We start from the raw sequence: 27,819 nt of genomic DNA on the forward strand, positions 1-27,819 counted from the left end.
CAGTTCATAGATGGATGTCCTGACCTTTCAATTTAGAATTTGCTGATATAATGATATAAAAAAAGCAAAATTCATTGTTCAATCACAGATGGGATGCTGTCCTAGCCCAGATGTAGCAAAACAGGCCCAAACCATGATAACTCCATGGTGCTATTCACATGTCCGTGTTTTTTCACAGGCTGTGTGTGTGTGCATAACTCACAGACACATGTCCGTTTTTTTCCGGTATCATGGATGAAAAGTGCTAATACAAGTCAATGGGTCCATGAAAAACATGTACAGGACGTGGATGGCATCAGTGTGCAATCCGTGGGTCCATATTTGACAAAAGGAGAAGCTTTGGAATTTATCCATACGTGAAAAACACTGATGACACCAATGTTAAAAACGGACACACGGACCATACACTGATGACACACTGATCCTAAATACTGATGACACCGCTACAGTTTTTTCACGTACATATTTAAACACTGATGTGTGAATGAGGCCTTAGAGATGTTCTCTGTGCCTCGGTAGTGTCTTAAACCTCTCTAAATGAAAACAAAGTTCTTTCTTTTCACTCTTAGATCTCTGGAGATAGTAGGCATTCCACAGAAAGCAAGGATTCGGATTTGAAGAAACAACCCACTTCTAATCGCAAGAACTCGGCCACAGCAGCCCACCGAGTGTCAGAGGAAAGACGTGAAAAGTCTACAAAAGATACTGCAACTGCTTCCACTCATGATGAAAAGACCAAGACCGGTAGAACAAAAAGGATACATGTACCTTATATTTATTGTCAAAGAATGCGGTTTCCAAGGTGTCACAACCAAAGAGGAAAAGGATAGCCTTGGAGGAATGTATATACAAATAATGAACCAAATGGGAAAACCCATATAATTATCCCTCTCTAAACAGGCTATAAAATTTAACTTTTAATCTTTATTTTAAAATGTGAATGTAGAGGGTATTAAAATATTATCCTTAATCAGCCAAAATGATAAATAGACTAAAATCTGTGACGTTCTGATAGAACCGTGGGGTGTCATCACTAGAGCTGAATGAGATAAATAAATCGCAGCACATGTCCCCCCAACATGTTTCACCGCACTAGCGGCGTCATCGGGGGATGGGACATGGGAGGCTTAATATCCTCTACATTCACATTTTAATATAAAGATTAAAAGTTAAATTTTATAGCCTGTTTAGAGAGGGATAATTATATGGGTTTTCCCATTTGGTTCATTGTTTCCCATGTGTCATTCAAAATTCTTGCTCTTTTAGTATCAGGGGGCATACCATTTTATCTGTAAAGCATAACTAAATTTGTAAAAGTGTGGTTGTCATCAGATTGACTTAATTAAAACACAAAAACTATTTTTCATGCTACACCCCTGAATTCAGACAAGTGCTGCCCCTTGAATACTGTACCTAGAGTATTGGTATCACTTGGAGGTTGCCACTCTGGGGTTTATGCTGAGTGCAGTGACCACAAGGTTTAGAAATCATATAACATGCAGTGTACTCCTAGCTGTCTGTATATGACAGTGCAGCCGACAATGTTTTCCTATATACCGTATTTTTCGGACTATAAGACCGGACCATAAGACGCACCCCAAATTTTGGGGTGGAAAATAGGAAAAAATATTTTTTATAAGATGGGGGTCCATCTTATAGTCTGAATAGGTACGGTATCTTACCGGGGGGGCAGTGGAGCGAGAGTCACAGGAGTCAGGGTCCCTCAGGAAGTTGGCGGCAGCAGCCGAAGAGGTCAGCTGCTGTGGAGCCTGTGCCTGGCTGAGGCCCTTAGCCTGGCTGGTTCCCGTGCGGAGGCCTCTGGCTGTAGCTGGGGCCCGGGCCTCTGGCTGGGGCCGGGGCCTCTGGCTGGGGCCGGGGCCTCTAGCTCGAGCTGGGGCCTCTGACTGGGGCCGGGGCTGGGGCCGAGGCCTCGGGCTGGGGCTGCGGCCAACACCAGGGCCTTTAGCTGGGGCTGGGGCCTGTACCGGGCTGCAGTCGGTGCCGGGCTGTGAGTGGCGAAGCAGTGCGGCCTGCGCAGGTTTCCGGTGTGCGCGGCCATCTTCCTAGATCTGTGATCTACAGGAAAATGGCCGCCGGAGCTACCAGTCCACGCATGCGCCGGCTCGGGCGGCCATTTTCCTGTAGATCACAGCTCTAGGAAGATGGCCGCGCACACCGGAAACCTGTGCAGGTCGCACGCCGCACACAGCCCGACACCGGCCCCAGCCCTACTACCGGCCAGGCACAGTTGCCGGCCCCAGCCGCTCACCTCTGCTGACGACGACGCTGCCGCTACCACCACTGCTACCACCACCGCAGGTAACGTTCGGACCATAAGACCCACCCCCCATTTTCCTCCCAAATATTGGGGGAAAAAAGTGCGTCTTATGGTCCGAAAAATACGGTACATACTAGCCCAGCTTCAAGCCAAAGATACACACTGTTGGCCTCTGTCAGGTGAATGAGGAACAATAAATACCCCAAAACATGTAGGGAAACCATGATGTGATTACATACTAATCATTATTACCAAAATTAAATAAACTTTTATTTTCTTTTTGTGTAGTAAACACATTACTAGAATACATACACATGGTTGGAAATATAAGTATCTTGGTTCCGTAATGGAAAATAAGTAACAGCTAACATATTTCATTGATTTTTAATTCAGGTCTTAATGAAAAGATAGACTCGAAAAAAAGAAAACCAGAAAAGAGAGGGTCATCATCCAGCATTCCTGTTACCTCCCCATCTACACCTAAGCCATCTGTTGAGCAAATAAGACAAAGTGTTCGCCACTCTCTAAAAGATATACTGGTAAAAAGGTAAGCTATTGGAATAACATTTTGTGTACTGACAATGGTGCTCCGAGATTCACAGTTATGTTGTGTGATTGACACCCATGTAGGAGCTTTGCCCAATCCTACTCCGGTCTTGGAAGGTTAATCCTTCAGATACCGGAGCCAATAGTGACAGCAACATCTAAGGAGTTTAACAGAGATGTGATGTTGGGTGTTAGTGAAAAGATAGAAGTAAAAAAAGAAAACCAGGAAATAAAGGGTTACTTCTCTGTCTTTCGAGCAAATAAGACAAAGCATTCACCACTTTCTAAAAGATATTGGGCCCGATTCATCTAGACTGGCATTGTTCACGCCGGTCTTGATAAGGGGGGGTCCTGGAGTCAGAGACTCCTGATTCATAAAGTGGTGCACACCTCTTCATGAATCTGGAGCGTCTACCAAATGGTGTGTGGCTCCGCACATGACATTCGTGAAATCTCACTCAAGACAGGTACTGCAGTGAGATTTATGGCTTTGGGAACGCCACAGCTCGTCATGAATTATTCGAGCTTGGCGCTTTGGCCATTTTTTCAGTTGTAAAATGTTGTTGCAACTCCCGAGTTGCGAATTTTACACCTTTTCAAAGCTTTTACACCAGAATTCTGCCGTGAAAGCTTTGATGAATTATGCCCATTGAGCCTCACTTATTAAAGCTATGAAAAAGTAAAAAAATTTGTTGCACATAGCAACCAGTCTCAGCTCAGCTCTTATTTCTTAAACCACTGTAGTAAAATGAAAGCTGCGCTGTGATTGGTTCCTGTGGTCAACAAAGATATAGTTTTTTGTTTTGACAATTTTGATAAATCCGCCCCATAGTGGTAAAAAGGTATACTAATTTTGATGTATAAAATTTTGTGCACTGACCATGGTGCACCAAGGCGCATAGTTACGTTGTGTGATTAGCACAAGATTTGGCGCTGTGCCCGATCCAATGCCGGTCTAGTGACCAGACACATCACTGCATCCTCTCTTGTAACATACTGCATCCAGGAAGCTACTGCAGGTGCAATGTGTTACAATGGAGAATGCAAAGTGACACATCAGGTCACACGTTCCTCCGTCTGTGGCCGTATTATAAACAAGAATATCACGGCGTTAAAAGATGCAGTTGTCATAACAATTGTGCGTGGCTTATGAATGAGCAAAAATGATGTAAAACTTCTTATCAAGACACGTTAGTAAGTTTATACACTGTGTTCCAAATTATTATGCAAATAATATTTTCTCAGATTTTCCCAAATTACCTATATGAATTGCAGTCATTGTAATTTTCCAGTCAAATAACTATGACAGTACAACTGAAAGGTTTTTGTACAAACTGCCTATGATAACAGTATATTTTTAAAAAAATAAAACACTCAAAACTGCACTCAAAATGCATGTTCCAAATTATTATGCACAGCAGAGTTTTCAACCTTTTCATTTTAATAAAGAGCAAAAAAATGGTCATTTTTGAAATTATAAGCATTAGCAGGTTATTACAAACTGAAATCAAAGAGTTTTCAACTCAAAACTTTATTCTAGGTGATGTTACATTTGCACATAGGACCGCTTGTTCGAAAGGAGCTTCTGAACTCTCTCATTCATTGAATTTGTCAGGTTTTGGATGGTTTCTGCTTTAATTGTTTTGCATGAGGACAGAATACCCTCCCAGAGCTGTTGCTTAGATGTGAACTGCCTCCCGCCATCATAGACACTCCTTTTGATGATGCTCCAGAGGTTCTCAATGGGGTTGAGGTCAGGGGAGCATGGGTGCCACACCATAAGTTTGTCCCCTTTTATGCCCATAGCAGCCAGAGATGCAGATGTGTTATGTGCAGCATGAGACGGGGCATTATCATGCATGAAAATGATATCGATGGTCCAGATGGATGGAGTGGAGGATGACTGGTTGATGGACACCCCATGCAAACACAGCTATGGCGCTAACAAGGAGGAGGTGGAGTAATGTTTTGGGCTGGAATCATGGGGAGAGAGATTGTCGGCCCTTTTAGGATCCCTGAAGGGGTAAAGATGAACTCCATAATGTATATTGAGTTTCTCAAACAGCGCTTCCTTCCATGGTTCAAGAAGAAGAACCGTGTATTCCGCAGCAAGATCATTTTCATGCATGATAATGTCGCGTCTCATGCTGCACATAACACATCTGCATCTCTGGGAAAATCTGAGAAAATATTATTTGCATAATAATTTGGAACACAGTGTAAATTATACATTAATTTCCCACCTTGTGCTAAAACAATGAAATTTAAAAATTTTAAATATGCATATTTTTCTATCATCTCCCCCCATTGGAATGTTAACTAAAAGATAATGACTTTTATATGTTCTCCAAAATGGTACCATTAAGTTTTAGAACACTTGAAAAAATATTACGACTCACTTAACCCCTTTACAGCCTGGGACGTATTAGTACGCACCAGTAACCCCCGTTCAGTGAGGGCTCCGGCGGTGAGCCCGCACTGAACCGGGCACATGTCAGCTGATTATTACAGCTGACATGTGCTCGCAACAGCCGCGGGTGGAATTGCGATCCACCCACGGCTGTTAACATGTTAAATGCCGCTGTCAATCTCCGACAGCAGCATTTAACAGCACCGCGCCGGAAGCGCGTCACTTACCCTGCCCATCGGTGACCCCGTCACGTGATCGCGGGTCACAGATGGGTAGTCATGACAACCTGGGTCAGCAGCAGACTCCAGTGGTTGTCATGAGCTGATCGCTATGAGCGCCACCTAGTGGTCGGCGCTCATAGCACAGAAGCATTTCTGCTGCATACAGGGGAGCTACTCGTCCCCTGTATGTAGCAGAGGCAATCAGACAAGTGCTGCTTCTAGTCTCCTATGGAGACTATAGAAGCAAGCAAAAAGTGAAAAAAAAAAAAGGTTTTAAAAATATTAAAAAATGTAAAAAAATATAAAAGTTTAAATCACCTCACTTTCGCCCCATTCAAAATAAAATAATAAAAAAAAAGCCCCACATACACACATTTGGTATCGCCGCGTTCAGAATCACCCAATCTATCAATATAAAAAAAGATTTAATCCGATCGGTAAACGGTGTAACGAGAAAAAAATTCTAAACGCCAGAATTACGTTTTTTAGTCACCGCAAAATTGCAATAACGGGCGATCAAAACATCGGATCTACCCCAAAATGGTATCAATAAAAACTTCAGCTCGGCGCGCAAAAAATAAGCCCTCACCCAGCCCCAGATCCAGAAAAATGGAGACGCTACGGGTCTTGGAAAATGGTGCCTTTTTTTTTTTTTTTTTTAAAGCAAACTTTGGAATTTTTTTTCACCACTTAAATAAAAATGAACTTATACATGTTTGGTGTCTATGAACTTGTAATGACCTGGAGAATAATAATGGCAGGTCAGTTTTAGCATTCAGTGAACGTGGTAAAAAAAAAAAACCCATCTGTGGTATTGCACTTTTTTTGCAATTTCACCTCACTTGGAATTTTTTTCCCGTTTTCCCGTACACGATATGGCAAAAAAACAGTAATGTCGTTCAAAAGTACAACTCGTCCCGCAAAAAATAAGCCCTCACACGGCCATATTGACCAAAAAATAAAAATGCTATGGCTCTGGGAACAAGGGGAGCAAAAAACGAAAATGCAATAACGGAAAATCCCAGGGTTGCGAAAGGGTTAATGTGGCAATGAGAACTTTTTTTTCTTCAGCTTAACTGACAGCCACCCTCCTGCAAGACCAGTCAGGGCCGGTGTAAGCACAGATCATGGCTTGGATAACCCTCTAAATCTAGATGGTCGTGGAAGGGGGCTCCCTTTCTCACCCATCAGCCTTGAAGTGATTACAGGGTGCTGAACGTTGTTATGGCAATCTGAGGCTAAGCACTTGGCTCCAGGTCTTCCAGCTATAGTGGTCTATTAGGCCTTGCCATAAAAAAGGTCTAAAAGGCAGTGTATTGGTGTGAATACACTCCAACATATAAGAATTTGCAAGGCTTTAAACCAGCAACCAGTGTGTTATGTCTTCAAGTTCCATAATAAAACAGTAACATGTATTTGGTATCACCATGTCCAGAATCATCAAGCCCCATTGTGTGCCCAGGCAGTAATTTCTGATCACAAATAGGAGAAATTTTGTAGCAAACTGTGGTGTCCAATTTTTCCTATTACACCAAGTTAAAATTGAAAATTTGTGGCTAAAGTAACTTTTTTTGTTTTCATGGACCAATTTTATAAAATTATGTGAAAAGCATTTGGATTCGAAATACTCACCACACCCTCAGGTAAATTTCTTGAAGGGAGTAGTTTGGAATTTGGGATCAAGTATAGTGGTTATTGCGGCTTCAACGCCTCAGAGTTCTGCAGATGTGACTTAGCATCAGCAATCTATTTTGGTCACGTTTCCTCTCCAAAACTCAAATAGAGCTCCTTCTTTACGCCTCCAGGGAAGTTTTAATTAGAAGGTATTAGGTGTTTCCTATTTTCTGCTGTGTAAACCTGAGCACATCTTCTAGTAAGGTGCTTTCTATAGTCTGAAAAATGCTGTAGTTACTATGTAAATGCACTTGGCATATGCCTAGAAATGAAAAGTTACAGAGTTGGTCATAGGTTGACTTGAGCTCTGCAGCCCCTTGCACAGGGCTTCTACAATGACTGCACAAACGGGGCGCAGCGGAATAAATGGAATTGTGATACGTCACATGATCACCACCTCCATTATTTGTTTCAAGGCATTTCTGTCATGAAGTGAAGGTTACAGTTTGGGAGGGAAATGCAGACTTCTGATTTATTCTAACTGTACATTTAAAAACTTTTGTGCCGTCATTTGCACCTAACAATGACGTCAAAATACATGGACTGCTGGCTGTGATGATGAAATACATAATGTATAGATGTATGAGGTTCAGGGAACAAAATCCATTTTTAAATGATCCTTTTTTATTTTAGGCTTTCAGAGTCGAGCTCTAAGATTCCTCAAGAAAGAGCTACAAAAGTATCAGCCAAGATTGAAAAGGAGCTGTTTTCGTTTTATCGCGATACAGACTCGAAATACAAAAATAAATACAGGAGTTTAATGTTCAATTTGAAAGATCCTAAAAACAATGTAAGTTGCTGTATAATCTAAGCTCTGTATTAGCAGAGCAATTGAAGCTTCTGTTATCTATTCAAGTAGTCATGTTCGGTAAAAATTGCATTTCATTTTGCTTTGCCAGGTACTGTACAAGAGAGTACTAAAAGGAGACATCACCCCTGAACATCTGATCAAGATGACTCCAGAGGAATTAGCCTCTAGAGAGCTGGCAGCCTGGAGACAAAGAGAAAATAGACATGTAAGATCAATTAATATTTACCGCATACATTACCACTCTTTAAAAAGATTCCTCTCTGTGATTGTGTTTGGTACTTGGAATGTATCACAAGTTTAATTTTTTTAATAAACAAAATGCACTGTATCAACGTTTGTTTTTTATAATTATTTTTTTTCTTCAGCCACTTGGGTTGCCATTTATACAGGTGCAGCTCACAAAATTAGAATATCATCAAAAAGTTAATTTATTTCAGTTCTTCAATACAGAAAGTGAAACTAATATATTATATAGAGTCATTAAAAACAGTGATCTATTTCAAGTGTTTATTTCTGTTGATGATTATGACTTACAGCCAATGAAAACACAAAAGTCATTATCTCAGTAAATTAAAATAATTAGCAAAGAACACCTGCAAATGCTTCCGAAGCATTTGAAAAGGTCCCTTAGTCTATTTCAGTAGGCTCCACAATCATGGGGAAGACTTCTGACTTGACAGCTGTCCAGAAGGCAGTCATTGACACACTCCACAAGGTCCCAGAGTTCCAATTTTCATTTGGAAATCAAGTTCCCAGAGTCTGGAGGAAGAGTGGAGAGGCACACAATCCAAGCTGCTTGAGGTCTAGTGTGAAGTTTCCATAATCAGTGATGGTTTGGGGAGCCATGTCATCTGCTGGTGTAGGTCCACTGTGTTTTATCAAGATCAAAGTCAGCAGCCGTCTATCAGGAAATTTTAGAGCACTTCATGCTTCCCTCTGCCGACAAGCTTTTTGGAGATGGAAATTTCATTCTCCAGCAGGACTTGCCACCTGTCCACACAGCCAAAAGTACCAATACCTGGTATAAAAACAACAGTATCACTGAGCTTGATTGGCCAGCAAACTCGCCTGACCTTAACCCCATAGAGAATCTATGTGGTATTTTCAAGAGGAAGATGAGAGACACCAGACCCAACAATGCAGACGAGCTGAAAATACCCAGAAGGGAGAGGGGAGGAGGGGTGGCATCAGACACATGTGAGTAGACCCTGCCCACATTTACTACAGCCATAATGTGAGCTAGCAGTGCACCTGGTTCTCATGACAAATGTCACCAGCTGCTCCCCCTAGTTTTGAAATAATTATTCATATTGTATACCATTTAAAAACAAAAAATATGTAATAAAATATATAGAATTTTTTTTCCCTTAACCCCATTCCGACGTGGTCAGTAATAGTACGCACCACTTCGGAAAGGCCGGTTCAGCGGAGGCTCCGGCGCTGAGCTCACACTGAACCGGGCACATGTCAGCTGATTTATACAACTAACATGTGCCCACAACAGCCTCGGTTGGAATTGCGATCCACCCGCGGCTGTTAACCAGTTGAATGCCGCTTTCAATTCTTGACAGCGGCATTTAACAGCGCCGCGCCGGCAGCACGTCACTTACCCCGCCCATCGGTGACCTCGTCACGTGATCGTGGGACACCGATGGGTGGGCATGGCAACCTGGGGTCTGCAGCAGACCCCTGTTGTTGTCATCATGTAAAGATTACTATGAACGTCACCTAGTGGTCGGCGCTCATAGCACAGGTGCATCTCTACTACATACAGGCGATCTGCTCATCATCTCCTATAGAGACTATAGAAGCAAGCAGAAAGTGTAAAAAAAAGTTTAAAAAGAATAAAAAGAATATAAAAGTTTAAATCGCCCCCCTTTTGCCCCATTCAAAATAAAATAATAATGAAAAAAAACCCACATACACATATTTGGTATCGCCGCGTTCAGAATCGCTCGATCTATCAATATAAAAAAAAGAATTAATCCGATTGGTGAACGGCGTAGCGATAAAAAATTCCAAACGCCAGAATTACGTTTTTTTGATCGCCGCAACATTGCAGTAAAATGTAATAAAGGGCGATCAAAACATCGGATTTATCCCAAAATGGTATCAATAAAAACGTCAGCACGGTGCGCAAAAAATAAGCCCTCATCCAGCCCCAGATCACGAAAAATGGAGACACTACCGGGCCTCCGAAAATTGCAGGTCAGTTTTAGCATTCAGTGAACGTGGCAAAAAAAAAAAAAAGACAACTGTGGAATTGCATTTTTTTTTTGCAATTTTTTCCCATTTTCCAGTACATGATATGGTAAAACCAGTGGTGGCGTTTAAAAGTACAACTCGTCCCGCAAAAAATAAACAATCACATTGACCGAAAAATAAAAAAAGTTCTGGCTCTGGAAAGAAGGGGAGTAAAAAACGATAACGCAAAAACGGAAAATGCTCCTCTCATTAAGGGTTTAATGATATAAAATGTGGAACATTATTAAAAAAAAAGTTGATATTTTCAACAATTAAAACAATGCTTATTGATAATTTACAGTAATGCTTTACATTGTTTCAATTGTTTTTCTTCTGAAGCACTTACTTTAACATTTCCAAGTTTTAGTCTTGAAATTGTGAGAATTACGACAGATATGAGATCGAGAATAAAATGAATTGCCTTATGAGACTGCACAAGAAATCTGGTTACAATAATTGAATCTAACAAATCAATTCCTATATTGTCACCTTTACCTGCTATTGTATACTTTCACCATGCCTTAATATCCAAGGTTACAGATGATCTGGCAGCAGTTGACCATTCTTATTTCTGCTCTTCATTCACTGTTTAGACCATTGAAATGATTGAGAAAGAACAGCGTGAAGTTGAACGGCGCCCAATCACCAAGATTACACATAAAGGAGAAATTGAAATAGAAACCGATGCTCCTATGAAAGAATCAGAAGCCATGGAAACTGAGGTACATCTTTCTGAACTCCATTGCTATATTTTTTCTTTTGTCCCTTAGAGTTTTTAGAGTATTTCAGTTTTTATTTTCACCTGCTTTAGCCTGGTTCACAGGTAGCACAGTTGCCCAACTGTTGGCTAAGAAGACAACCCTTTCACGACATTTGACATATCTATATGTCCTGTTCGGATAGGGGTTCACGACCGATAACGTATAGGTTTAACGCCTAAATGCTACGATCAATATCAATCGTAACATTTAGGAGGCTAGGAGAGGGAGGGGGGCTCCCTCTCCCTTCCGATCGACGTCATCGCGAGGGTCCGATCGTCGTCATAGCAGCCCAAGTCATTATGACAACCTCCTGGTCTGCCAGAAAATTGGCCTGCTTAGAGTATGCCAGGAGCATGGTCTAAGAGGCTTCTGTCAGTGTAATACTGGCATGTATAATGCACTGCAATGCATTATACTAGCGATCAGAGTAATGAAAGTTAAAGTCCCACAGAAGGACTAAATAAAGTGTTTGTTTTATAAAAAAAAAAAAAAAAACACAAAATAATAACAAAAAATATTATACCCACCAATACGTATATTTGTGTAATACACATACAGTGCTGGCCAAAAGTATTGGCACCCCTGCAATTCTGTCAGATAATACTCAGTTTCTTCCTGAAAATGATTGCAATCACAAATTCTTTGGTCTTATTATCTTCATTTAATTTGCTTGCAAGGAAAAAACACAAGAGAATGAAGCAAAAATCAAATCATTGATCATTTCACACAAAACTCAAAAAACGGCCGGACAAAAGTATTGGCACCCTCAGCCTAATACTTGGTTGCACAACCTTTAGCCAAAATAACTGCGAACAACCGCTTTCGGTAACCATCAATGAGTTTCTTACAATGCTCTTCTGGAATTGTAGACCATTCTTCTTTGGCAAACTGCTCCAGCTCCCTGATACTTGAAGGGTGCCTTCTCCAAACTGCCATTTTGAGATCTCTCCACATTTGTTCTATGGGATTCAGGTCTGGACTCATTGCTGGCCACCTTAGAAGTCTCCAGTGCTTTCTCTCAAACCATTTTATAGTGCTTTTGGAAGTGTGTTTTGGGTCATTGTCCTACTGGAAGACCCATGACCTCTGAGGGAGACCCAGCTTTCTCACACTGGGCCCTACATTATGCAGCAAAATTTGTTGGTAGTCTTCAGACGTCATAATGCCATGCACATGGTCAAGCAGTCCAGTGCCAGAGGCAGCAAAGCAACCCCAAAACACCAGGGAACCTCCGCCATCTTTGACTGTAGGGACCATGTTCTTTTCTTTGAATGCCTCTTTTTATTTTCCTGTACACTCTATGTTGATGCTTTTTCCCAAAAAGCTCTACTTTTGTCTCATCTGACCAGAGAACATTCTTCCAAAACGTTTTAGGCTTTCTCAGGTAAGTTTTGGCAAACTCCAGCCTGGCTTTTTTATGTCTCGGGGTAAGAAGTGGGGTCTTCCTGGGTATCCTACCGTACAGTCCCTTTTCATTCAGACGTCGACGGATAGTACGGGTTGATACTGTTGCACCCTTGGACTGCAGGGCAGCTTGAACTTGTTTGGATGTTAGTTGAGGTTCTTTATCCACCATCCGCACAATCTTGCGTTGAAATCTCTCGTCAATTTTTCTTTTCCGTCCACATCTAGGGAGGTTAGCCACAGTGCCATGGGCTTTAAACTTCTTGATGACACTGCGCACGGAAGGCACAGGAACATTCTGGTCTTTGGAGATGGACTTGTAGCCTTGAGATTGCTCATGCTTCCTCACAATTTGGTTTCTCAAGTCCTCAGACAGTTCTTTGGTCTTCTTTCTTTTCTCCATGCTCAATGTGGTACACACAAGGACACAGGACAGAGGTTGAGTCAACTTTAATCCATGTTAACTGGCTGCAAGTGTGATTTAGTTATTGCCAACACCTGTTAGATGCCACAGGTAAGTTACAGGTGCTGTTAATTACACGAATTAGAGAAGCATCACATGATTTTTCAAAGGGTGCCAATACTTTTGTCCACCCCCTTTTTTAGGTTTGGTGTGGAATTATATCCAATTTGGCTTTAGGACAATTCTTTTTGTGTTTTTTTCATTGAAGACAAATTAAATGAAGATAATAATACCAAAGAATGTGTGATTGCAATCATTTTCAGGAAGAAACTGAGTATTATCTGACAGAATTGCAGGGGTGCCAATACTTTTGGCCAGCACTGTATTTGGTATCACTGCATCTGGAATGACCTGATCTATAAAACTGTCATACTATTTAACCCCTTCAGTGACGAGCATAAAAAATGTGGCAAAAAACGATGCTTTTTCATCTTATCGCCGAACAAAAGTGGAATAAAATGCGATCAAAAAGCCATATGTAAATAAAATTGCTGAAATCGGCATCTTGTCATGTAAGAAACAAGCCGCCATATAGCTCCATCAGTGGAAAAGTAAAAAAGATATTGCTCTCAGAATACAGCGATTCAAAAATAATAATTTTTTCTATAAAAGTTTGTGTAAAAGTGCCAAAACACAAAAAAAGATGTAAATGTGGTATCGCGGTAATTGTACTGACCCTAAGAATAAAGCTGCCTTATCAATTTTACCACATAGTGAACGGCATGAACCCCTCCCCCCCCCCCCAAAAAAAAAATTCCTGAATTGCTGATTTTTGCTCATTGCCTCCCAAAAATCATAATAGAAAGAAATCTAAAAATATCATGTGCCGAAAATGGTGCCAATAAAAACATCAACTCGTTCCGCAAAAAAACAAGCCTTTGCCTGACTCTGTCGGCAGAAATATGGGAAAATTATAGCTCTCAAAATATGGCAATACAAAAACTTGTTTTTGCAAAATAACTCGTCTTAGTGTATGATAGTAGCCAAACATAAAAAAAACTATATAAATCTGGTATCACTGTAATCGCACCAACATGAAGAATAAACTTGTCTAACAACTTATACCACATGAGGAACGGCATAAAAAAAAATAAAATAAAACCAATTCTTGACCTGCTGTTGATTTGTTCATTCTGCCCCCCTAAGATCGCAGTAAGGCCACAGCCCCACTATCAGTATTTGGTCAGTATTGGGTCAGTATTTTTTCTCAGGAGTGGGAGCCAAAACCAGGAGAGAAAAGGTATAATAGAAACAAGTCACCAATTCTGTATTTATCACCCACTCCTGGTTTTATCTCCCACTCCTGAGAAAAAATACTGACTGAATACTGACCAAATACTGATAGTGGGGCCAAGGCCTAAGGCTTGGCTCACATTTATCCGAATTTCTGCGCTGCACCGTGGTTTCCATTTAAATGTCTGAAATACGTGATTCAGACGGCACCCCCAGTGGAAGATTCTCTATTATGAGGCAGATGGAGGCACTGTCTGGCCTATGATCCAGCGGTGTCGGTCTTTTTAAGGCGTGTATAAAAGCGTGGTTGGTTACGGTTTTGTGCACCTCTGAAAAGCCGGATACCAACAAACAGAAGGCAAACAGAGTCCAGAGTAACTCTGTAGCCTCATTATAGTGATTGGATCCCTCGGGGGTTCATCTGAATTACATCATTCAGAGATTTAGATAGAAACCATGATGAAAGTGCTCAGCGTACAGCACATGATAAATGTGATCCAAAATGTTATGTAAAATGTTCCAAACAAAAGCTTCAACTCAATCCACAAAACAGTAACTCTCCACTCAGGTCCATCATTTGTTAACGGAAATATAGGGGGCTTTCATGTTACTGGTAGTACAAAGACTTTGGAAAAACGTTATGGCTCCTCTCCCCGTTAAAAGAAATCCAGCAAGTTTTGTGCTCCCAAATACAAATATCCCCCTCCCTTTTGAGTCTGTGTGCCTACATTACATTTAGCGTCCACATGTTTGGCATTTCTGTAGCGATGAGAGCTTGCTTAATTTACGGGTGCGTAACTCCAGGAGTACGAGATGGACACAATGTATGGGCACTACAATGTACTGGGCACTTCAGTGTACGGGCACCCGGATGTTCCTACCCTGCGCGCGACTTACGGGTTCAATTTACCTCTGACATATGCTAGTATTTGAAATTCAAAGAGCTGGGATTCTCTTATACTTTGCTTGTGAATTATCCTGAACCTATATAAATTACTTAGTGTGTAACTGATGAAGATCAGGTGACTGAAACATTTTATTCATACACTAGTCTTATTTGATAAAACTCATCAAATAGAGTGCCAGATTCCTTAATTTTTTGTATTAAACTAGTTTAAACAGTTTGTCCTAAACGGAGATAATAGGGGAAAATTCCCTCATTGGGTCTCTGTCTGTAAACCATTGCATCTGGAAAGAGCAGATTCATGAAACAATGATTGATTTCCTAAACCCTAATCACATATACTAACTAACACACAGTCAGTGAACAAAGGTGACAAAGTGCATGGACAAAGGCTGAAGCTGAATGTATAGTGTGATGGAAGGACTTGATTCATGGTACAGTTAGGTTCATATATATTTGGACAGAGACAACATTTTTCTAATTTTGGTTCTCGACATTACCACAATGAATTTTAAACAAAACAATTCAGATGCAGTTGAAGTTCAGACTTTCAGCTTTCATTTGAGGGTATCCACATTAAAATTGGATGAAGGGTTTAGGAGTTTCAGCTCCTTAACATGTGCCACCCTGTTTCTAAAGGGACCAAAAGTAATTGGACAGATTAAATAATTGTAAATAAAATGTTCATTTCTAGTACTTGGTTGAAAACCCTTTGTCGGCAATGACTGCCTGAAGTCTTGAACTCATGGACATCACCAGACGCTGTGTTTCCTTCTTTTTGATGCTCTGCCAGGCCTTCACTGCGGTGGTTTTCAGTTGCTGTTTGTTTGTGGGCCTTTCTGCCTGAAATTTAGTCTTTAACAAGTGAAATGCATGCTCAATTTTGGTTGAGATCAGGTGACTGACTTGGCCATTCAAGAATATTCCACTTCTTTGCTTTAATAAACTCCTGGGTTGCTTTGGCTTTATGTTTTGGGTCATTGTCCATCTGTAGTATGAAACGACGACCAATCAGTTTGACTGCATTTGGCTGGATCTGAGCACACAGTATGGCTCTGAATACATCAGAATTCATTCGGCTGCTTCTGTCCTGTGTCATATCATCAATAAACACTAGTGACCCAGTGCCACTGGCAGTCATGCATGCCCAAGCCATCACACTGCCTCCACCTTGTTTTACAGATGATGTGGTATGCTTTGGATCATGAGCCGTACCACGCCTTCGCCATACTTTTCTCTTTCCATCATTCTGGTAGAGTTTGATCTTCGTTTCATCTGTCCAAAGAATGTTCTTCCAGAACTGTGCTGGCTTTTTTAGATGTTTTTTTTTAGCAAAGTCCAGTCTAGCGTTTTCATTCTTGATGCTTATGAGTGGCTTGCACCTTGCAGTGAACCCTCTGTATTTACTTTCATGCAGTCTTCTCTTTATGGTAGATTTGGATATTGATACGCCTACCTCCTGGAGAGTGTTGTTCACTTGGTTGACTGTTGTGAAGGGGTTTCTCTTCACCATGGAGATTATTCTTCGATCATCCACCACTGTTGTCTTCCGTGGGCGCCCAGGTCTTTTTGCATTGATGAGTTCACCAGTGCTTTCTTTCTTTCTCAGGATGTACCAAACTGTAGATTTTGCAACTCTTAATATTGTAGCAATTTCTCGGATGGGTTTTTTCTGTTTTTGCAGCTTAAAGATGGCTTGTTTCACCTGCATGGAGAACTCCTTTGACCACATGTTTACTTCACAGCAAAACCTTCCAAATGCAAGCACCACACCTCAAATCAACTCCCAGGCCTTTTATCTGCTTAATTGAGAATGACATAACGAAGGGATTGCCCACACCTGTCCATGAAATAGCCTTGGAGTCAATTGTCCAATTACTTTTGGTCCCTTTAAAAACAGGGTGGCACATGTTAAGAAGTTGAAACTCCTAAACCCTTCATCCAATTTTAATGTGGATACCCTCAAATGAAAGCTGAAGGTCTGAACTTCAACTGCATCTGAATTGTTTTGTTTAAAATTCATTTTGGTAATGTCTAGAACCAAAATTAGAAAAATGTTGTCTCTGTCCAAATATATATGGACCTAACTGTATATCTTATTGACTGGTACAAAACAACTTTAAATCCAGATACTCAATTTTTAATGTGCTCTTTCATGTTGCAGGAGCCTGTTGCAAAACCTCTAGAGAAGGAAGAAGACGTTCCAAAAGAAAAAGAAGATCCTGTAGAATCTACATCGGACACAACAGCACAGCACAAAAATCATCTCTTTGATTTAAATTGCAAAATATGCACAGGTTTGACAAATTGCTCTTTGACTTAAAAGGAAAGAACGTGCCATGTTCCTTTTTGGAGTGCAGATCTTGCTGTGTTATATTTGCATGGCTCCTGATAGGTCACCACTAGTGGGTTTCCACTGTAGTGTTCTATTTTGGAAACTAGACCCTTCATTGAATCATAGAATTCATAGAATGTTAGAGTTAGAAGGGACTTCCAGGGTCATCATGTACAACCCCCGGCTCCATGCCGGATTCACTAAATCATCTCAGACAGATGTCTGTCCACCCTCTGTTTTACAGACGTCCATTGAAGGAAAACTCACCACCTCTCGTGGCAGCCTGTTCCACTCATTGATCACCCTCACTGTCAAAAGGTTTTGTCTAATATCTAATCTGAATCTACTCCCTTTCAGTTTCATTCCATTGCTTCTCGTGTTTCCATGTACATATGGGAATAAGACTGATCCCTCTATACTGTGACATCCCATCAGATATTTGTAGACCGCTATTACGTCTAAACGTAGCCTTCTTTTTTGCAAGCTAAACATTCCCAAATCCTTTAACCGTTCCTCATAGGACATAGTTTCCTTTCATGGAATTCATACAGATCAGGAGTGACCATATTGGTGTGATGGGAAAAAAACAAGGATGAGAAGGAAAAGCAAAAAAATGAAAACTGGAAAGGATTTAAATAAGTTGTTTTGCTGATGCAGTTTGTTTAAAAAAAAAACAACTCCCCTTCCCCCTCAATCCTCCCACCTTCCCTTCCTCTACCCACCAAAAAATGTATGGATAGCCAAATCAAATAAAAAAGTATTAGTTTTACTCCCCTCACCAATCCATCGTCATTGCTTCAGTCATTTCCTGTGTGTCAGGAGGGACCAGAAAGTAACTACTAGCTAGAATCTGTAGGTGTTGGAAAGCAGAAACAGAAGACTGGTGAGGTGTCACGCCTAATTTTATCTTCTTTTTTTCCCAATGCGTTTTGACCATTATTAACTACTTCCAGATCGCTCATAGATAATAAATAGGGTTGAGCGAGTATGTTCTGTCTGAGTATGCTCGGGCCGAGCTCCGAGTATTTACAGCTGCTCGGTGATATGTTTGAATCGCTCCCGTGTGCATGATTTGCAACTGTTTGACAGTTTTATTACATGTGAGGAATGTGTAAGAAATAGACATTCCTCACATGTAATAAAACTGTCAAACAGCTGCAAATCATGCACACGGGAGCGATTCAACCATATCACCGAGCAGCTATAAATACTTGGAGCTCGGCCCGAGCATACTCTGCGAAAGGGTTAATAGAACATACTCGCTCAACACTAATAATAAACATCTGAGCAATCAACCTTGTTCTCTACAGTGTCCTTCCAAAAAGGTCTCTGCATAGCAGAGCAGCTCCATGAGATCGTGCATCTGCGAGAGCTAGGAACTGGCTGTCCAACACACGTAGAGAAGGCAAGGGTTTATTACCGGGTCTGCCTTCCCAATTGCTGTATATACAACGGTGAATCAATCAATGTTTTCCTTTAGTAGTTCTACATTAGATTAAATTTACAGCTTTGTATGGGGAAAATATATATTCTTGTACCGTGTTAGCCAGTAGATAGAAAAATATTTAGATTTGAGAGTCCTCAGTGGTTGATACCTTTTAATGGCTAACTGAAAAGATGGTAACAAATTGCAAGCTTTCGAGACTACCTTGGTCTCTTCATCAGGCTAGTATAACACAAAATCTGAAGAGTCACATATTTATACACAATAAGACACACAAGAGAAAAAAAAAATGCAATAGGTAAGACAGTTGATGAAAAGCAGAGTTATTATGGAAGAAATAACAGTCCTGGCTATAAATATTTTAGCAGTTAATAGATAAGGAGTGTGAAGGTTTTATTGTCCTGTGTCCAGTGTTGTGATGAGCTCACAGGTCTGAGAGTCTGAGGAGCACATTCCTTAGTTGATGTAGAATGACATAAATCAATGCGACACATTCATTCCTGCTCTGAAAGTGTTAAAGGTCATCATCAGTTTATATTCTGAGACTCTTCTTTCTCTTTGAGATTTGAAGTTACCTGATTTATGTCATTCTACATCAACTAAGGAATGTGCTCCTCAGACTCTCAGACCTGTGAGGTCATCACAACACTGGACACAGGACAATAAAATCTTCACACTCCTTATCTGTTAACTGGTAAAATATTTATAGCCAGAACTGTTTATTTCTTCCATAATAACTCTGCTTTTCATCACCTGTCTTACCTATTGCATTTTTTTTTTCTCGTGTGTCTTATTGTGTATAAATATGTGACTCTTCAGATTTTGTGTTATACTAGCCTGATGAAGAGACCTGATAGTCTTGAAAGCTTGCAATTTGTTACCATCTTTTCAGTTAGCCATTAAAAGGTATCAACCACTGAGGACTCTCAAATCTAAATATTTTTCAGCTTTGTATGGATTTGTTAAAGGGAATCTATCACCCCAAAATAGAATTGAATAAAGCGCTTTTCTCTGCAATCAAACCTCTACTATGGGCCATACAGGTATGTATGGATTTACTTTTCTATACCCTGTATGGCTAGAGTAGAGGTCTGATAACTCCCAGGGGGTGACAGATTCCCTTTAATTGAGTATGCATTTTAATTGTAATGAAATAAATATATTTTGTCTTATTTTATAGGCCGCATGGCCCCGCCTGCTGAAGATCTATCTCCAAAGAAAGCAAAGTTGGCCACCAGTGTCTCCCGTAAGCAGTCAGATGCTGAAGTTGATAATGTAGCTGAAGCTGCTTCAACAGTAACTGCTTCTCTGGATATAGACATCATAGAAACAGAAAAACTTGACTCTCCGAAAGACACGTTCTTCTCATCAGCCAGGTAACTAGTTTCATGTGATTAAAACATTATTACATAACTTGTTTGAGTAACAAACATCTTTTAACTAAGAGTTTAGATTTTTTTCTTACATTATAGATTTAGTAGTAGATGCTAGGCAGAGTACTATATGTAACCGTTTTTTTCAAATAAGCTCAATGCTGAGGTTTTCCAGACTTATTCTGAAAATAAGTATCGAAGCTGGAAGTCAGAGGAGGTATCATTAACCAGTTTCTTTTACTCTTGCTGAAATGTGAATTTGAGGTCAAGTGGCAGGATTAGCTGCCTTATTTTATAGGAATATGCTAAATTAGGTATTCTAAAATACAGAGGAATATTCATGAGCTACAATTTTCACTACACAGAGAATCAGAAGTATAGTAGAAAAGTAATAGCCATCACACGATGTCAGGTAAATTAATTACCGTATATTCCGGCGTATAAGACGACCTGGTGTATAAGACGACCCCCCTACTTTCCTGTTAAAATATAGAGTTTAGGATATATTCACCGTATAAGACTACCCCTTTTCCAACGCATACCAAACACCGGTAAAAATTAAAAAAAAACAGATTTGAATTTAACATGGTCCTTTTTTAATTTAAATTCTTATGACATGCAGGTATATAGCAGGAAAACTGTCACTCATAAACATATTAAAATAGGGGGGACCCCACGTCATTTTTTGGGGGGGTCCCCCATTCTAATAGCTAGTAAAGGCTAGGTATTCAGCTGGGGGCTGATATTAGTAGCCTGGGAAGCTCCGTGGGTATTACCCCCTTCCCAGACTTCAAACATCTGCCCCAGCCGTCTGCTTAACCTCCGCTAGAGACTATAATGATGGTGGATCCCACGCCAATTTTCTTTTTAAAAAATCCTTTATTTTAACACTAAATGACAATTGAGGGGTTAATAAAGATGCAGTCCCTAAATTATTATTAATTTTGTAATTAATTTTTCCCAAAAATGTTGACGTGGGCTTCGCCATATTTTTGTGTCCAGCCAGGTACAGCAGGCAGGAACGGGCTGCCCCCAACCACCAGCTGCCTATTTGTACCTGGCCGGACACAACAATATAGGGAAGCCCCTTTTTTTTTAAATTATTTCATGAAATAATTAAAAAAAAAAAGACGTGGGGCTTCGCCCTATTTTTGTGTCCAGCCAGGTACAACTAGGCAGCTGGGGGCTGGAATCTGCAGCGCAGGGAGGCCCAAGCTTTCTGGGCCCCCCCCCCCCGCTGCAAATTGCAGTCCGCAGCCACCCCGGAAAATGGCGCGTTCATAGAAGCGCCATCTTCTGGCGCTGTACCCAACTCATCCAGGGCCCTGGTGCGGTGGCTCACTGGGTAATAAAGGGGTTAAGGCCAGCTTGGCATTATCAGCTGGCCCTAAGCCCGAAATTCATGGGGTCATGCCAATATTAGACATGACCGCCATGAATTTCTAGTAAAGTAATTAAAAAAAACACAAACACCCAGAATAAAGTCCTTTAATTGAAATAAAGACACAATCCTTTATTGTTCTAAATTAAACCATACTTACCATCACGCCCATTCCAGCTGAAGCCAACGATCTCCTGCAATAAAAGTAAAATAATAAAGCAACCTCATCCTTACCTCTCCATGGTTCCCAGGACCGGTCCAGCTCTGCTACATTCACATGACAGGCTGGACCGCAGCAGAACGCTGCCGTTCAGCTTGCCATGCGGCAGACACTGAGAAGCGCAGGCATGCTTGTGCTCCTCAGTGTCTGACTGTGACGGCATCCAGATGAGCCGAGATCATGTCCAATGAACTCGGCTCACCTCATGCACGTCACTGACAGCGTGGGAAAATTCTCCTGCTCCCCGCATGCGCAGTAGAAGTTTCCCACGCTGTCAGTGACGGACGTCCAAGAGGTGAGCTGAGTTCATTGTCGGCTCATCTGGATGCCGTCACAGCGAGACACTGAGGAGCGCAAGCATGCCTGCACTTCTCAGTGTCTGCGGGATGACAGGCTGGATGGCAGCGTTCTGCTGCGGTCCAGCCTGTCATCTCGATGTAGCAGAGCTGAAGCTGTCATGGGAACCATGGAAAGGTAAGGATGAGGTTGCTTTATTATTTTACTTTTATTGCAGGAGATCGTTGGCTTCAGCTGGAATGGGCGTGATGGTAAGTATGGTTTAATTTAGAACAATAAAGAATTGTGTGTTTATTTCAATTAAAGGACTTTATTCTGGGTGTTTGTGTTTTTTTTAACTTTTACTATGGGGTTAGTAATGGGGGTGTCTTATAGACGCCTCTCCATTACTAACCTGGGCTTGATGTCAGCTGGCATTATAAGCTGACATCAACCCCAGCCCTATTACCCCCTGCCACCGCACCAGGGCAGCGTGGAAGAGCGAGGCTAAGTGCCAGAATTGGCGCATCCTATGAATGCGCCATTTCTGGGGCGGCTGACGGCTGGTGTTTCTAGCCTGGGAGGGGGCCAATATTCATGGCTCCCTTCCTGGGCTATTAATATCAGCCCCCAGCTGTCTGCCTAGCCTTTGCTAGCTATTAAATTAGGGGGGACCCCACGTCATTTTTTTTGGGGGGTCCCCCATTTTAATAGCTAGTAAAGGCTATGTATTCAGCTGGGGGCTGATATTAGTAGCCTGGGAAGCTCCGTGGGTATTACCCCCTTCCCAGGCTTCAAACATCTGCCCCAGCTGTCTGCTTAACCTCCGCTAGAGACTCAAATTAAGGGGAACCCCACGCCAATTTTTTTTTAAATAAATCCGTTATTTTAACACTAGATGACAAGTACAGTAAGCAGCACTGTCACTGTACTTCATATATATGTGACTGACATGTTTCTATCTATCTAATCTATGTGTGAAGCTCTATTCTGTCTGTTATAAATTGTCGGGTTCAGATGCTGAAATGCCGGCCGGCTTTTTTAAAGAGACGGTGCATGAAAACACTATTATTTGTTTTAATAAATCCTTTACACTAAATGACAAGTACAGTAAGCAATACTGTCACTGTACTTCATATATATGTGACTGACATGTTTCTATCTATCTAATCTATGTGTGAAGCTCTATTCTTTCTATTCTAAATTGTCGGGTGCCTGCTTATGCCGCTGCTGAATTGCCGGCTTTTCATACATTGTCACAGAAGCGATGCGAACTTCCCTGCTCCGGACACAGCGCACCGCTTCTGTGACAAGTGAAAGCTGTCGGCACAGAAGCCCTGCGCTGTGTCCGGAGCTGGGAATACGCAGCGATGTGTCAGTTTCAGCACAGAAGCGCTGACTGTCTGGACCTACCGCCGCCGTATTTTAACTCCCTCCACCTTATATTAACTCCGACATGGCAGGGATACGGCCACGGCAGCTTATTAACACCCCCAGAGTATCCCCGCATGTCAATTTCTGAAAGTTCAAAAGCATTACCGGCGTATAAGACGACCCCAGACTAGACAGAAGATTTTTCAGTCTTCAAAAGTCGTCTTATACGCCGGAATATACGGTACCTGTATTTCAGTTGAATATTTTTTCAAAAATGTTCTGTTTTATAAACTCGAGACTTTTTATATAATTTTAGATTTATTAATTAAATGTAAGACTGTGGAAGAGTAAAAAAATAAGCTGTTTTTTTCCCTCTAAAACATTGTCTTCATTTTCTAGACATCTTTACAGGCCATGCTGAAGACACTCAACCTTCTTGCGTTATTCAGTGCAGGTTCATCTCTGCTTTCTGGGAGCTACAATGAATTATAGTTAAAATAAATGTATCAGTAAGGCATCATTCAGACCTTGTCTATCTGTGTTTTTCACGGATACAACACATACCCATTATTGCATATGGAGCTGTTCACATGTCCGTGTTTTTTCAAGCACCGTTTGTTCGTGCAATACTCACAGAAACATGTCATGTTTTTTTCCAACAGCACAGATGTAAAGTGCCAGTACAAGTCGAGCTCCTTGTAAAATACGTTCAGCACACAGATGGGACTGTGTGCTGTCAGTGTTTACGTATACTTAACTTAAGCCTTTGATATTTGCAGTCTAGCCTTTGATTTACTGATATGTTTCCTCTCTGACTCTTCACCTACTGACATGTTCCTTCTCTGTGGAACACAAACCCATTTCTAACTATACCGCTCCACGCATGCGCTGTAGATTCCTTCCGGCTTCCTCTCTGATGCACGGTAACGCCGTCCACAGGTGGCACTGACCCCCTTTATCAATAAATGTCAGTTTATTTTTCCTTATTATATATATATAACCCTGACCTGACATCAGACATTACCCCTGATGAAGCTTTGACGTGGTAGCGATATGTGTGGAGACTTAGACCAATGGGCAATTCTTCCTCTTTGTCTTCCTGTTATTAATACTCTTAATTTTGAAGGTTATACACTGTACTTTACCTTTGGGTTTATTTCATTATTATCTGCTATCAAATTTCTTGAATTCTTATGGATTATGGATCATGTGCTGATCATTGTTTGTCTAGGGAAACTCAAGTGTTTTTATCTTTTTGCCTGTTGTTTGGGGTTATTTTTGGATTTCTTGTGCAGTTTTAATTGTTTGTGTCTATTTGTTACTTTATAAATTTTCAAATCATTGTCTGTATATGATTGTGCACAATTTTTATCTGCAACTTTTTTTCTTCTTATTTATTGACTTTTTGCACAGATTAGTGGCACCCTTATTTATCATTGCTGCCCACTACGCTTGGCTTCTTGCTATCCTTGTTTAACATTGCAAAGTATAGCAGAATCTTTGTAATTTATTTATTTTTCCATATGTGATAAACACTGATGACACATGGATCCAAAACACTAATAACACCAGTACCATTTTTTTGTGTACGTGAAAAATACTGATGTCTGAATCAGGCAGGGAGTATTGACCCTCCCTAGAGATTTGGTAGGCGATTTGCATACATTGCCTAAAGTTGCATTTACACTGCCGATCACCCAACAAACAAGCAAAATGCTAGTTTGTGTGGTGAAATGAATAAGCCTGCTTAACAACCATCAATCTTGGCAGCACGTTGTCCTGTGACAGGATATTGTGCTGCCGAGAACAGTGATATTCTATGCATACAGAACGATTGTTGTAATGATAGTTCTTTAGCCACGGAAGAGTATTGGCCTATTTAAACTGGCTATTAAACAATTGCCAATCGTTAAATGGTTGCCGCCGGCAAGTGTAATTACACCCTTGTGTGTATAGTGTTGCTATTGTCTCATCTAGGCCTCAAGCAGTACAAAAGATGAAATTTAAGTCCCCTGTGCTTCTTGGATAATGAGATGCCCTTAAAAACAGGAAATGTGTGTGTTCCTGTAGGTAGTTGCAAACAAATATTAAAGATTAAAAAAAAATATGTATAGAAAAAAATTGTGATCTGTGAAATCTTGATTGAATGGCACGTGCACAGGAGACAATGGGGCTGATTCCTCAAGACTGACAAAGGACATTCTTGCTCTGTGCCAGAATTGATGGAGTGGAAGAGGAGCCAAATTTATTAAGAGATGCATGCCACTTAATGAATTTGGCACTCCTTTCGAGTTGCGTGTGCGCCACCGTCTGCCGTTGCAGAAATTCAGTGACTTGAGTAGCATTTTTGGCTTGTAAAAACACAGCTACTTTTCATGAATTGGCCGGGCAGGCGTGACCACGGCCTAGGCTCCTTCACAGCTCTGCTCATTTTGGCAGAGCTGATATAAAAATGGCATGAAAACATTAAACTTGTATTCCGGGGAGATAAAAGAAAAAATTGCACTGTCCCTGCCCTCTTAAACTATGAAGATGAAATACCCAGTGCAGTTCTATGATCTTTAGTTTGAGGGTAGGGACAGTACAGGTTTTTTTATCTCCCTGGAGCACCCCTTTAAATGTCAGTTTTTTTGCACAACTCTGTGTTGCGCAAAAACTTGCGACTTTGCGTAAGCTTTATGCCACTTTTTTTATTAATTGGTCCCAGAGTGTCAGTCTGCAGCATTTTTCCTAAATAGTCTTGTAAAATCCTGCAGAGAACAGATGAGTTCATTTTCTGTATATCTGTTCCATTTTCATTTGGGGGAACAGCTAAGGTAATGTTATGTGCGCACGATCAGGAATTGCTTGCAGAAATTTCTGCTGCATTTCTGCAAGGTTCTGCACCTCTTGGCAGGAAAATCCGCAGCATTTTTGATGCTTTTTCATGGGTTTTTTGTGCGTTTTTGCCTGCGGAGTTGCCATGCGTTTTTTCCAATGCATTGTATTGGAAAAACGCACAAAGAATGGACAAACTGCTTGTTTTTCCGCACATGAAATACAGTTAGGAAAAATCCTGATCATGTGCACAGATCTTGCAGAATGTCATAGGAAATCATGGGATAAGGTTTGCAATGCATTTTTGATGCCAATTCCGCTCGGAAAAAATGCACTGTGTGCACATAGCCTTAATGTATGTTTTTTTTTTTTTTGCACTACTTTTTTCACTTCTTTTTTTGATATCATAACTAACAATACCTTTTGTAATATACTTTCATTATGTGTGTAGTTTCTATGAGTGCATCCCAGAAGTTATCACGTGGTGCTTTATCATCATCTAGATTTTACTTCTTGTTATTTCCAATACTCCCCATTTATAATGAAAAGCAGTGTCACAGATCAATGCATGTTTAGCCTGCAATTGCAGTGAGGTCTTTCTGTGCTGGGTTTATTATAATGGCAAGGAAGTTATTGTAAATCTAATTAGAAATCAAGAAGTGAATGTATAAAATAAAAAGAGTATGTATTGTGTATATATTTCAAGTATGTTATTGTACCAGTTTAATATATATGTACCCAATATGCAAAAAAGACAGAAAACGGTGTAAGACATAAAGGCAATAACATGTATAAATGTAATCCAAAATCATTCAGTATAAAAATATTTAGTGAGATGTAAAAAGTATATATAAAAAGTGACACTACTAAAACATGGAATAAAGAGGGGAAGCAGACTGAGAGAGAGAGATAGATCGATATATAAATATATATCTAGATCTAAATATATATATATATATATATATATATTTAGATCTAGATATATTTAGATCTAGATATATATATATCTAGATCTAGATATCTATATCTATCTATATCTATATATATATATATCTATATATATATAGATATATAGATATAGATATATGCTCATATAGAGTAAAGTAGTGAAATTGTGTAGCGTCGATCATATAAAGAGTGCCTGTGCTGGACAAACAATATAGAAATATACATGTATGATCAAAGTAAGGGAATGCTGAAGATCGGGCAGCCACTAATGACCCGTTGCGGGATGAAACGCGAATAAACTGAGTAAGGCTATGTGCCCACGATGCAGAAATGCGTTTCTGCATCTCCCTGGCAGAAAAAACGCATACGGATTTTACATGCGTTTCCAGGGACAAGCGTAAGTGAAGCGTTTTGATCATGCGATTTCGCATGCGGGTTGTCAAACGCTTTCCAAGCGATTTTAGCATCACTTGGAAAAACACTTGACAACTTGGTCACACTATATAAATCCATGCAACCGGCATGGATTTTATATAGTGTGACAAAGTTAGTTGAAAAAAAGAACAAAAATGGTAAAAAATGGTCTCCTTATCCGATGCGTCCGGTCTTCTCGGTGTCTCGCGGTTGTGTAAAAGGACCTGCCATGACGTCATTTAATCATGTGACAGGTCACGCGACCGCCGCAGGTCCTCTTAGACCATC

At 40.6% G+C, this 27,819-nt stretch overlaps 1 protein-coding gene across 1 annotated transcript in view; it reads left to right on the forward strand.

Annotated features, from left to right (window-relative positions):
- Window positions 1-27,819, forward strand: part of PHF3 (PHD finger protein 3) — an 89,670-nt gene that overhangs the window by 49,180 nt on the left and 12,671 nt on the right. The window contains exons 6-12 of the mRNA XM_073675493.1: window positions 570-744; window positions 2,672-2,825; window positions 7,763-7,919; window positions 8,029-8,145; window positions 10,778-10,906; window positions 17,114-17,246; window positions 19,909-20,104. Coding sequence (XP_073531594.1) covers window positions 570-744; window positions 2,672-2,825; window positions 7,763-7,919; window positions 8,029-8,145; window positions 10,778-10,906; window positions 17,114-17,246; window positions 19,909-20,104 — 1,061 coding nt within the window. The remainder of the gene's footprint in view (window positions 1-569; window positions 745-2,671; window positions 2,826-7,762; window positions 7,920-8,028; window positions 8,146-10,777; window positions 10,907-17,113; window positions 17,247-19,908; window positions 20,105-27,819) is intronic.

The sequence above is a fragment of the Phyllobates terribilis genome, unplaced genomic scaffold, assembly GCF_046119375.1.
Source record: "Phyllobates terribilis strain yellow unplaced genomic scaffold, ASM4611937v1 Scaffold_3__8_contigs__length_932513732, whole genome shotgun sequence".
In the NCBI taxonomy this organism is placed as follows: domain Eukaryota; kingdom Metazoa; phylum Chordata; class Amphibia; order Anura; family Dendrobatidae; genus Phyllobates; species Phyllobates terribilis.